Source organism: Myotis myotis, unplaced genomic scaffold, assembly GCF_014108235.1.
Source record: "Myotis myotis isolate mMyoMyo1 unplaced genomic scaffold, mMyoMyo1.p scaffold_m19_p_10, whole genome shotgun sequence".
NCBI classification, from domain to species: Eukaryota; Metazoa; Chordata; class Mammalia; order Chiroptera; family Vespertilionidae; genus Myotis; species Myotis myotis.
The window spans coordinates 77,418,758-77,431,088 of NW_023416314.1; the positions used below are offsets into that span (position 1 = coordinate 77,418,758).

At 52.5% G+C, this 12,331-nt stretch overlaps 1 protein-coding gene across 2 annotated transcripts; it reads right to left on the reverse strand.

Annotated features, from left to right (window-relative positions):
- Positions 1-405: 405 nt before the first annotated feature.
- Positions 406-6,317, reverse strand: LOC118665215 (aryl hydrocarbon receptor interacting protein). Of its 2 annotated transcripts, XM_036326441.1 has the most exons (6): positions 6,118-6,307; positions 3,470-3,649; positions 1,831-2,019; positions 1,249-1,425; positions 1,008-1,149; positions 406-711 (listed from the first exon to the last, which is right to left on the reverse strand). In XM_036326441.1, exons 1-6 carry the CDS (start codon positions 6,214-6,216, stop codon positions 506-508), a joined length of 993 nt encoding a protein of 330 aa, XP_036182334.1. In that variant the 5' UTR covers positions 6,217-6,307; the 3' UTR covers positions 406-505. The 2 variants fall into 2 exon arrangements, with proteins under 2 accessions (XP_036182334.1, XP_036182335.1); XM_036326442.1 differs by lacking the exon at positions 3,470-3,649 and having other exon boundaries at positions 6,118-6,317.
- Between the last annotated feature and the right edge of the window lie 6,014 nt (positions 6,318-12,331).

Consider the following 12,331-nt stretch of genomic DNA (forward strand, 5'->3'; position numbering starts at 1 on the left):
CCTGGCCCTCCCCACCTGGGCCAGCCCTTCGGTTCATAGGGCCACCCTCAGTCCAGACTTGGCTTCTCACTGAAACCTCTGCCTCCAGAAGCTGTGACCAGGGGACCATTGGCTCAGAGGCCGGAAGGGCAGGGAGACCATCTCACTCAAGCACAAACTATCTCCCCCTTAAGACTAAAGGCGCCGGGCACCCCAGCTCTGGCAGCAAGAAATGCTTCCTTTGTGGCAGGTCTAAGATCATCCTCTTTTCTGTCAGGGACACTGAGGCCCAGAGAGATCTCAGAGCTGGTGAATCGGGTGCTGGGATTAGAACCCTGATTCTTTGCCCCCCAATACCATCCAAGTACCAGAAAATGTGGGGTGATGGCTCCCACCTCTCCAGTGAGTGAGCTCGGCAGGCCCAGAGAGAGATAAATAAGGCTTTTATGTACAGAGAAGCATGATATTGTGGGGCAGGTGGGCTGGCAGTGGCAACGGTGAGCTGGGCAGGGCGATCAGGGCCCTGTCAGTGGGAGAAGATACCCCGGAAGCGGGCCTTGTCCTCTTCGTCCTTCTGCCGGATCCGTGCCTCCAGGGCCCGAAGCTCCTTGCTCACAATGGGTGCCAGGGCGGGGTCCAGCTCCAGCACCTTGGCAAAGTCAGCCTGGGCCTCCTGGGCATTCCACACGGCGGCGTGCGCCTTGCCCCGCTTGAAGTAGGCCTTAACGTTGTCTGCAGGGGGTGGCAGCAGGCAGCAGGCATGCAAGGCAGGAGGGGGACCAGCTAGCTGCCCAGTATGCCTTCTGCACCATGGGGTCCATCATGGGACAGAGCCTCCCATTCCCCTCATCCTCACTGGCACAATGAGGCCCACAGCCCTGCCTGGTGGGGGACAGCTGACGGAGTCGGGGAGTTCAGAATGGGGGTGATGGCAAAGGCTGTCTTTGCACCCCAGTGCCCAGTGGTGCTCGGGAGGAGGCCGCTCGTCTGACCCCTGCCCACCCGGCAGCCCAGTGCCCACTGCTCACCATCGTACTTGTTGAGGATGGAGGAGCAGTGGTCCAGCACTTCATAGTACTCTTGGGCCACCAGCTTGCACTGACAGTAGTTGAGCAGCAGCGGTGTGATCTGCTGATCCAGCTCGATCCAGTCCGGGGACCCAGGCTGTTCCTGGGGGCGTGGGGGCAGGGAGAGGGACACGGATGCTGAGACCTGGGCCCCAGCTCCCCCTCAGACCCCCATCCACCTGCCGCAGCCTCAGGGCAGCACCTTCATCTGCAGGTTCTTGAGGCAGGCGATGGCGTCGTAGTACTTGGCGGCGGCCTCCTTCACGTGACCCTCGCGGTACAACCGGTTGCCCTCCTGGTGGATGACCGGCACCGCCTTTGCCTTCTCCTCATCCGTCATTGCCCACGGGTCCTGCTGGTATGTGCCAGGGCCCTCCACCTGCCGGAGTGTGGGCCAGGTCAAGGGGAGCCCCAGGGCACCACAGCTGCTCGGCCTCCAGACAATGGATACCAAGACCACAATCGCTAGTTCCTTCACTGACCACTCAACAGACATTTATGTAGCATCTCCTATGTGCCCAGCGCTGTGCCAGCTTCTAGAGACAGAACAGTGAATGAGACGGTGAAGATCCCTGCCCTCACAGAGACTGAAGGGGAAGGAGGGGCCCCGAGAGGGAGCCCCATGGGGACAGCCGGGGGTCCACAAGGTGTTCTGGTACCTGCCCTGCCTTAACCCCAGCCTATCCACGGAGCCTACGAGCCCTGGGCAGGCAGGCAGGGCCAGAGCCCACTCCGAGGCTGGGCAGTGGCAGTTCGTGGTGCCTGAGCCTTGGCGGCCGCTCACCTTAAGCATCTCGATGTCGAAGACGAGAGGCTGGGGGTTCTGCTGCAGGGTGTCCAGGTCGGCATGGCCCAGGGAGCTGTGCTCATGCATCTGGGCGATGCCGCAGCAGTGCCGCTGGCCCTCCAGGGGGTCCCTGCCGGCCGCGATGTTGCGCAAACTCTTGGCCACCAGTGGGTACAGGACCACATGCTGCAGGACGGGTGGGCAGCACGGGCTCTGTCAGTGTGGCCCAAGGTGCCCAGCCCCCTGCCCATCACCGCCTGAGAAAGGACACTGAGAACCAGGGAGGGGCCACAGCTGGTTCAGCCACACTCTGCTAAAACGCAGGCGGGCTTTCCCCTGGGGACTCCAGCCTCCCTCCTCCTGGGAGTCCATTATTGGGGTCCCTTTGCTTTTTCTCCTGCCCTCCCCCTCCCCCATTCAGAGCCTATCTCAGAGCTGAGTTCAGGGCAGCAACTTCACAGCCCACAGGGGAGACCCTTAGCCACAGGGCACCCAGTTTTCACCTTTCACCTTTCACCTTTCACCTTTCACTAGGAACAGCTGCTGGGACGGTGGGAATAGACTATCCCACCCCGTGCCTGGCCAGAGTGGCTCAGGGGTTGAGCTTGGGCCTATGAACTGGGAAGTCACAGTTTGATTCCAACTCAGGGAGCATGCCGGGGGCATGTAAAGGCAGCCGATCGGTGATCCTCTCATCATTGATGTTTCTATCTGTCTCTGCCTCTCCCTCTCTTTCTGAAACCAAATCAAATATATATATACTACCCCACTCCAGTCTAACCAGCTCTCCTCACCGGCCCTGCAGTCTCATCCAGCCAATAGACACTCCTGAGTCTTGGGCCTGGGCTGGACCATGCTGGGCATTTTATTTTTTCAGAGAGAGAGGGAAGGAGAGGGGGAGAGAGAGAAACATCGATTGTCTGCCTCCTACATGCTGCCCACCAGGAATCAAGCCCTCAAACCAGGCATGTGCCCTGACCAGGAATCAAACCGGTGTGCTAGACGCCGCCCAACGGACAGGCACACCGACCAGGGCCAGCTGGGCATTTTGAAACGGGAGGAAAACAAGCCCTACCCCTGCCCTGAAGTAGCTGAGACCCAGGCAGAGGACCAGATCCTGGCCATCCAAGGCAAGTTGGGTTGGGGGACCCAAAGGAGGGGTTCAAGCCAACTACCAGTAGTCAGGGAGGGCTTCCTGGGCACCAAACCAAGCCAATCACCCCCACTGTCAACCCATCTCCCTTGGTACAGGCCCAGAGGAAGGCTTACCTCTGGGAGTGGTGACCCAGGAATTTACTGTGAGGTAGGAGGGAGAATTTTGGCAAAAGAGAAGATGGAAAGGAAAGGAAGGGAGGGGTGAGGGAGGGGGGACTGGCAGGGGCCAGACCCTATAGGGCCAAGTGAGCACCAGGAACCAGAGAGACCTGAAGCAAGGAACTGAGTGGGTCCTTGGCATTTGAGAACCAGTCTCCTGGCTACGGTCTGGCTAACGGAGAGGAGAAGGCAGTGCCCTCTTGGAGTTGCAGTGCCCAGGGGGAGTTGGTGGTGACCTAGCCAGGGTAGAGGCCTGGCCTGGGGAGTGGGGATGGCTGGACAGACATGCAGGCACTGCAGGCAGATGTAAGACTCCAGGCACCTTGACGTCGCAGTGGAACTGGGCAATCTCCCCCTCACGCATGGTGCTCACGATGGTCTCCCACACGGGCAACTTGAACTTCTTGCCAATGATGAGCTCCATGGGCTTGCCACGCACACGGCTGTCATCCAGCACAGTGCCCTCCTCATCGCTGTGCAGAGTCCGGTAGTGGAATGTGGCCTGCAGGCCAATGAGGGATCAGGCAAGGGCATAAACCCTCACCCAGCCCCGAGAACAAAGCCGGCTCCCAGCCTGCAGATGGCATAAGGGATAGGGCTTGCCCAGGGGTCACCATCTGACCTTTACCCACCACCCAAGTGAGGAAAGTGAGTCAAAGAGAGGGCAGTAAGGGGCTCAAGTCCCATGGCTAGTGGGTGGATGGCCTGGGATGGGAGCTCAGCAGCCTGGCTCCAGTTATTCTTCCAACAAATAGTTACGGGCCCTGACTATGTACCTGAGCTCTGTGCCAGACACAGCAGAGAACAGAACAAGTCCCTGCCCCCATGCAGCTCACGTGGACTGTCTCTACAGGAAAGAGAAGGGCCTCAAACACACACTGTTCTGTGTAAGGTGGAGGTAGTGCTATGGATCAGAAAACAAACAGCAGCAGGTAAGGCCGGGGAAGGCAACCTTTAAGCAGAGATCTAAAGGGAGTAGGGAGAAGCAAGCCAGGTAATTGCTGGGGTAGCAAGGCGGTGCTAACTTTCTAGGCCAAAAGAATAGCAGCAGGGATGCATATGGTACGTTCAAGAAGCCGCAGGGTCACTGGCAGAAGCAGAGTGATTGCAGGGGAGGGGTGTACCATGGAGTCACCGGGTCAGCAGGGGTAGACCCCCCAGGGCCTGTAGGCTGTGTGTGTGAGGGCGTTGTTTTTCACTCTGAGACGGAAGCCACTCAGTGGATCCAAGCAGAGGAGGAATGTGCTGTGATGCGATGTGATGTGATGTGATGCGATGTGATGTGATGTGATGTGATGCGATGTGATGTGATGTGATGTGATGCGATGTGATGTGATGCGTGTCCTGCTGCTGAGCTGAGCAGGTCGTAGCGGGGCGAGGGCAGAAGCAGGAAGGCGAGTGAGGAGGTGACTGCAATGGCCCGGGGGGAGACCCTGGCGGCCTGGACCAGAGTGGTGATGGGAGAAGTGGTAAGGCCTTGGGCATATTTTGAGGTTTTGCTGTAGGATGAGAGAGAACAAGAGGATCCATGGATGGTTTTGGCCGGAGCAACCGGAAGGCCAGAGGCGCCCTTAGCCAAGATGGGGACGGCATGGGCGGAGGGGTTAAGGCTGAGTTGCCAACCAGATATCCGGGTGGAGATGGTGAGTAGGGAGCTAGATATCAAGTTTAAGGGAGAGGTAAAGGCTAGGGATACACATTTGGGGGTAGTCCAGGCATGGAGAATTTGTTTTAAGGGATGAGCCTGGATGAGGTCATGTGGGGGTGAGGCAGAGAGAAGAGGTCTGAAGACCCAACAGGCTGTGGTTCGAGGAGCCCACACTCTTCACCGCGCCATGCTGCTTCTCTGAACTCCGTTTCCACATCAGTAAAATGAAGTCAACAATAGTACTTATCCCACAATGTGGAAATGAAATAAACTTGTAAAAGCATTTAGCAAGGTGCTTATAGAATGAGCATAAACCAATGCTGGTGATTGGTCATTTAATATCTCCGGTCCCTGTTCTTTCAGTGTCATTGTCCACAGATCTTTACTATCTTTACAGTGTTCTCTCCTTCTGGTGTCTGTTCCATCCAAAAGCTCCCTTGCCAGGGCCTTCTTCAAGGCCACCAGCGCCATGGGGACATGCAGCCACACCCACACCCCTTCTCTAATCTGGGCAAGGATCCCACTTAATATAAATCATCACTAGAGTTATGCAGTTCCCTCTGTTCTCAGAGCACTCGCACGGGGCCAGACTAGGATTTGCCCTTCCCTCAATATACCTGTCCTGCATGACCGCTCTGCTGGGCACAGGGACTACCCCAGGAAAGTTCCATACTTTACAGACAAGTGGCATCTGGGAAAGGTTGTTTGGGGGGGGGGGGGGGGGGGCAGGAGAGGCCTTATTGTACAGAGGAGGAAGGTAGGAGGCTCTACTTCCCAGCCTTTATCTGCCCAAACAATGCAAGGTAGACCAATCAGAAAGCTGCCAAAGGGTTCTGATCTGGCAGACCTGACCTCTGGGCCTGTTCTCTGGAACCTCAGTTTTCCCATCTGAACAATGGGTGCTGGTCTATGGTAAGTGTTTTAAGAACACCCTTCATCTATAAAAGATCTGAAGCCTTGCAACCCAGAGGCCCCGGGGGGCCCCTCCCCAGTCCAGGGTCCCTCCCAGATCCAGGTATCCAGCTCAGGTTCTTCTCCAGCGCTGGGTCCAAGAAGCAAGCACTTAGGTCAAACTCCCCCAACCTGCCAGTCCGCCTCCCGGGCCAGTACAGCCACCCAGCCAAGGCAGGGGGCGGGGCAGACGCATCCAAATTCATCCCCGACTTAAATTCAGACCAATCAGCGTCGAGTTCTGCATGTGAGCGGGAGGGAGGGTCACCGGCTGCTGTTCTATAGGCATGCGCAACCTCTCGCCTAAGGCCTCCTCCCGCCTCGCATGCGCGCCGCCCAGAGGGGTTAAGGGGACGGGGTAAGACACGAACCTTGGTTCCATCCTTAAAGTCAGGGAGTTCTCCTCGGCCCTCCTGTATCACACGCTTTTGGATCCCGTCCTCCCGGAGTCTTGCGATGACATCCGCCATCCTCCTTACCCGCTGCTCTCTTTCGGTAACTTCCGGATTCGCTCGGCAGCTTCCGGACCTGCTTCGGCAACTGCTGGCGCTTCGGTAACTTCCGCGGTGCCGCCATTTTGGCTGAGGGCAGACGCCGAAAAGGGACTGAACGTGGAAACGGAAGGTGATTGGTTCTCTGCGTTGAGGCTGAGCGCGCAGGTCTGAGCAGGGGCGGGGCCTGAGGCTGCCCGGAGGGAGGGGCGTGAACTGAAGCCTGTCGGGAAGGCGGGGCCAGGGGCTGGGGGGCGGGGCGTCTCTACAAACAGGTCCTTGAATTGCTTCGACTGCGGCCCGCCCCCTTGGCCTTTGCCACTCGGTTTAAAGTTGTACACACAGTGTAACAGCATTTCAGACCCAAGGAGAGGAGAATAGGGCAGGGTCGGGGGAGCCCACTGCAAGGCCAGTCCCCCAAAACTATTTTTGTGTATTCCCTTCTGGCCTTTTCTTTTTGCATATCTAGCACAATAGTCGCGACTTTAAATCCTGATTTGTTTTCCTCCTTCAAAAATAAAAAGCAAAACCAGGAGTAAGAAGGGAAGGAGGGTTTCGGTGTCTCTGTGGGAGCAGTAAGCCCCCCAAGATACTGAGAACGTGCCACGTAGGGTTGGTGGGGGAGGGGGCGTGTCATTGAATCCACGGTGTCTGGCACAGAGTGGATGCCCAATAAATATAAGGTAAGACATGAAGTGATAGAAGTCAGGCGCTTTGGGGCTAAAACAAGGGTTCCCTCCCCGGAAACCAGCTGTGGACAACAGCTGTAAGAGTCTTCTACTCCCACTTCTGCGGTTGTCAGCGTAAGAAACGTTCAAACCTATAGAGAATTTTTATTAGTTTATTTGAGTCAAACTGAGACAGTTGCCAAGAAGCAAAATCTCAACGGAGTGAGAAAATGCTCCCAAAATGGCAGTTTTACCACTTGCTTTATACGTCAAAATCAAAGGGGAAGACTAGCGAGGCAGGGCGGCAGGAGAAAGCAGAGCAGGAAACCTCTGGGATTGAATAAAAAGTAAAAAAAAAAGACACATTTCCTTTACATTGGTGGGCACAGGATAGTTTAGCAGTGGTTCTCAACCTTCCTAATGCCGCGACCCTTTAATACAGTTCCTCATGTTGTGGTGACCCCCAACCATAAAATTATTTTCGTTGCTACTTCATAACTGTAATGTTGCTACTGTTATGAATCGTCATGTAAATATCTGATATGCAGGATGTATTTAGCCAACCCCCAAAGGGGTCGCGACCCACAGGTTGAGAACCGCTGACACAGGCAACAATAACGAGAGGATGTGTGGCTAGTTAGAAAGCTTTAATTTCAGACCATCCTATAGGGTTACTTTTAGTTTCTGAGCTTGTGAGGTCGCCAGGAAGGCCGCCCTGAGCTTGTCCGGTTTAGTCTGTGCCCCTCCTTCGTCCGCAAGGGTTAGGTCATCGGTCAGAGGAATGCCTTGGGACGTGTGCACTGTCTACACCCATCATCATAACTGCGAGGGGTTGTTAGTCCCCCGTGACCCAGGTGCCACGCGCCTCAGATATTACCTGGTTCATTTCCCACAAGAAGTCCCCTGAGGCAGCTGGGCCTCTGAGATGAAGGCAACATGCTTTGTGTGTTTGTTTGTTTTTTTCTTTTTTTTTTAACCAACACAGGAATTTTTTTGTGTGGGTTTTTTGTTTTTGTCTAAACTTTTACATATGTCTCCTTTTCCCCCAATTGACCCCCTGCCCCAGCCATTCCCACCCCAGGCAAGCCCCCACCGCCCCAGTGTCTGTGCCGGTTGGTGATGCTAATATGCATGCATACAAGTCCTTTGGTTGCTCTCTAACCCTGCCCCTCCCCCCCCACCATTTGTCTCTGGATCTATTCTTGTTCTTCAAATTATGTTGATCATTATATCCCACATATGAGTGAGATCATGTGATATTTATCTTTCTCCAACTGGCTTATTTCACTTAGCACAATGCTCTCCAGTGCCATCCATGCTGTTGCAAATGTAGAAGTTCCTTCTTTTTTATAGTGGCATAGTATTCCATTGTGTAGATGTACCACAGTTTTTTAATCCATTCATCTGCTGATGGGCACTTAGGCTGTTTCCAAATCTTAGCTATGGTGAATTGTGCTGCTATGAACAGAGGGGTGCAATATATCCTTTCTGATTGTGTTTATGGTTTCTTGGGATATAGTCCTAGAAGTGGGATCACTGGGTCAAATGGGAGTTCCATTTTTAACTTTTTGAGGAAACTCCATACTGTCTTCCACAGTGACTGCACCAGTCTGCATTCCCACCAGCAGTGCAGGAGGGTTCCTTTTTCTCCACATCCTCGCCAGCACTTGTCAGTTTATTGATTTATTGATGATAGCCATACTGACAGGTGTGAGATGGTATCTCATTGTTGTTTTGATTTGCATCTCTCAGATAATTAGTGACTTTGAGCATGTTTTCATATGTTGTTGGGCCTTCTGTATGTCCTCTTTCGGAAAGTGTCTATTTAGAACCTTTGCCCACAACACAGGCAGTTTTACAGGCAAGTTCTGCCAAAATTTTTAAAAATTTTTATTACTTATTAATTTCAGAGAGGAAGGGAGAGGGAGAGAGAGAAACATCAGTAATGAGAGAGAATCATTGATCAGCTATCTATGGCATGCCCCCACTGGGGATTGAGCCCACAACCCAGGCATGTGCCCTGACTGGGAATTGAACCTCTATTTCCTGGTTCATAGGTCAAAGCTCAACCACTGAACCACACCAGCCGGGCACCTTCTGCCAAATTTCGAAGCCACAAGTAGTCTATATCTTATACCGATTGTTCCAGAAAACAGAAAAAGAGGAAAGCTGACCAACATATTTTACAAGCCTTCTTTAATCTTGATTTCTGAACCAGTTAAATATACCATAAGACAAGAAAATTATACATTTTACTGATAAATATAGATATGAAAATTTCTAAATGAAATATTAAGTTACTTGAATCCACTAGTGCAGTGGTCGGCAAACTCATTAGTCAACAGAGCCAAATGTCAACCGTACAACGACTGAAATTTCTTTTGAGAGCCAAATTTTTTAAACTTAAACTATATAGGTAGTTACATTGTTATTAACTTCATTAGGGTCCTCCTAAGCTGGCCTTGGCTAAAAACGCCCTCAATCTGAGGGGTCGACCTCAGCGAACGTACCGCCACTTCTTCAAAATAGACTTGCCCAGGCCGAAAACCGACTTCTGCGTATGGGCTACGAAGTTTCAATCACACTGTACGTGTGCGCCCGCACGTGGAATTTTCTGGAAGAGCCATACTCAAGGGGCCAAAGAGCCGCCTGTGGCTCGCAAGCCACGGTTTGCCGACCAGTGCACTAGTGTATATAAAATGCATCAATATCTAAATGAATGTCACTCACAAAAAGGGAGACACTATGATTTCTATTGGGACAGGCCAATAAGCTAGGACAAGAGGAACAGGGAAACGGAGACAGACAGGGAAGCAAGCAGTTTGCAGCATCTAGTAAATCCTATCTTCCCGGAACCAAGGACACTTAAGAGTAGATGGTTTGGCCCTGGCAGGTTTGGCTCAGTGATTAGAGCATCGTCCCATGGACTGAAGGGTCCCAGGTTCGATTCTGGTCAAGGGCATGTACCTCAGTTTCAAGCTCAATCCCTGGCCCTGGTTGGGGTGTGTACGGGAGGCAACCAATCCACATGTCTCTCTCACATCGATGTTTCTCTCTTTGTCTCTCTCCTCCCACTCTCTCTAAAAATCAATGGAAAAATATCCTCCAGTGAGGAACAATACAACAAAAAGAGTAAATTGCCGGGAGCCAGTCCATCCTTGGTGTTTCAAGGGACCTGGCATATATGGCATACTGTTCTTAATATGTTTGCTCACCTTCTTGGCACTATGTGTTTTAACCAAGGTCACCTCTCTGAGAAAGGTTGTTTCCCCAGGTAGGGATTTTCCCCTGAAGTTAGGGAGGGAATAAAACCCCTTAACTAAGTGCCAGGTGGGTAATTAATCACTAACTACGAACAATCATGCTTAAGCTACATAATCTTTACTCCCTGGAATGGAGATAAGAAACGCCCTAACCTTTGGAATAGAGATTGATAGGATTGGAATCAACTGGTATAAATACAGATGTAACAAGACAACAGGACAAAGAACTTAGACACAGAACCTACACAGAACCTAGAGACAGAAGAACTTCGCTGGAGAGAACATGGCAAAAGATCCTGGACAGAAACTGGAGACAGAACCTAGAGACAGAACCTAGCGAGAGAACATGGCTGAAGAACCTAGAGACAGAACCTGGCTACAGAACCTGGATAGAACATGGCAAGAGAACCTGACTAGAACCTGGTGACTGAACCTGGCTAGAGAACCCAACCATGCTGATCAACTGAACGCTGCCTCCGTGTCATTCCTTCGTCGCCGACTCCGTCCACACCTTTGGGGACCCCTGGACCTGCTGGGGTTGGACCCCAGCAGTAAATGATTTGGCCCAGCCAGTGTGGCTCAGTGGTTGAGCATTGACCTATGAACCAGGAGGTCACAGTTCAATTCCCAGTCAGGGCACATGCCTAGGTTGCAAGTTTGATCCCCAGTATGGGGAGTGCAGGAGGCAGCTGATCAATGATTCTCTCTCATCACTGATGTTTCTATCTCTCTCTTCCTCTCCCTTCCTCTCTGAAATCAATAAAAATATTTTAAAATATATTTTTAAATATATTAAAAAAAAGAGTAGATGGTTTGCACTTCTCCTCCAGGACAGGAGGGTAAATAGCTTAAATTACCCTACTCAGGGAAATAGCAGAAATCCAATTTGTGCCAACCACATCCAAGGACAGATGAAGTTAAGGGAATAAATCTTATTTTGGCACATCAGCATAAAATTGATGAATTTTCTATTAATCCTCCCTTAAACTCCCAGCTTTTAAAAACCCTCATAAAACTGTTCCTAGCTCATGTTCTCCCTCTTAGGAGCACTCCCCTGCCTTCCCCTTCCCCCACTTCTTCCCCCACAGGCATGCACCTCCTAAACTGTTGGGATTCCAGGAGGCTGGCAACCAGGGAGCAAGGGGCAGTGGCAGCTCATCCCAGACTAACCCACTGAACTGGTCCCCAAGATCCCCTTTTCTTTGACTTCTTAGTGAGCAAAGCAGCCCCCCCTCGGCTCACTTCCCCACCTAGAACCTCTCCTGCTGCTTCTTCTGTCTTAGATCCTTCCTTGTTTCACTGTCCCCAGCTTTAATAAACTTCCTCTAAAAATCACCTACGCTCACGTTGTGAAATCTTACCTGCATGAAGGCAAGAACCCACACACCGCCGCCTGCCCTGGGCAGACCAGCTCAGGGCCCGGTCCCCCTTCTGGGAACAATAGGAAATACTGCCCTGGCCGCCCTGGCCGGTGCGACTCGCTTGAGTGTTGTCCCATGCGCTGAAAGGTCCGATTCCCAGTCAGGACACGCAACCGATCAGTATTTCTCTCCCATCAATGTTGCTCCCTCTCTCTCCCTATCCCATCCTCTCAAAGAAAAAAAAAATCAATAAAAACATATTTTTAAAATATATGAGGTACCTAGAGTGGTCAGATTCACAGAGAGGAGGTTGGGGGGGGGGGGGGAGTTGTTGAAAGAGTAGAGAGTTTCAGTTTTGCAAGATGAAAGAGTCCTGGAGGTTGGTTGTGCACCAGCGTGTACTTAGCACTACTGAACCGTGCACTTAAAACGCGGGTGTGCAGATTCACACCACCACTCGGCATCTGCGGGACTCTGTGAAGTCAGGCCGCGAGGACGCTCTGGCCTAGGAGCCCTGCCTCAAGCAGAATTCTCCGACAGCCCCTATCGGACCCTGTGACGACGTCGCTAGCGGTGATGTGTGTGACGTGATGGGGGCCTGGGGGGGGGGGGGGGGGCCCAGTGTGGTCGCTTGGCGGCGATGGCGGACAATACCAGTAAAAGCGCTGGGCGCTCAACAGGCAGCCAGAAGAAGCAACAAAGGAGATGCATGTGGAGGACATTGGTATCGACTGTAAAAATGCACAAATGTCCACAACAGAATGAGTGTCATACGTGACACCATGTTGGTGACGTGGGAGCA

Excerpts from the sequence above, each read along its gene's own strand:
- LOC118665215 (XM_036326441.1), bottom strand. The coding sequence starts at position 6,216 with ATGGCGGATGTCATCGCAAGACTCCGGGAGGACGGGATCCAAAAGCGT. Across the intron at positions 1,150-1,248 it reads TCAAGAACCTGCAGATGAAG|GAACAGCCTGGGTCCCCGGA; the intron begins GTGCTGCCCTGA and ends CCACGCCCCCAG. Across the intron at positions 712-1,007 it reads CATCCTCAACAAGTACGATG|ACAACGTTAAGGCCTACTTC; the intron begins GTGAGCAGTGGG and ends CACCCCCTGCAG.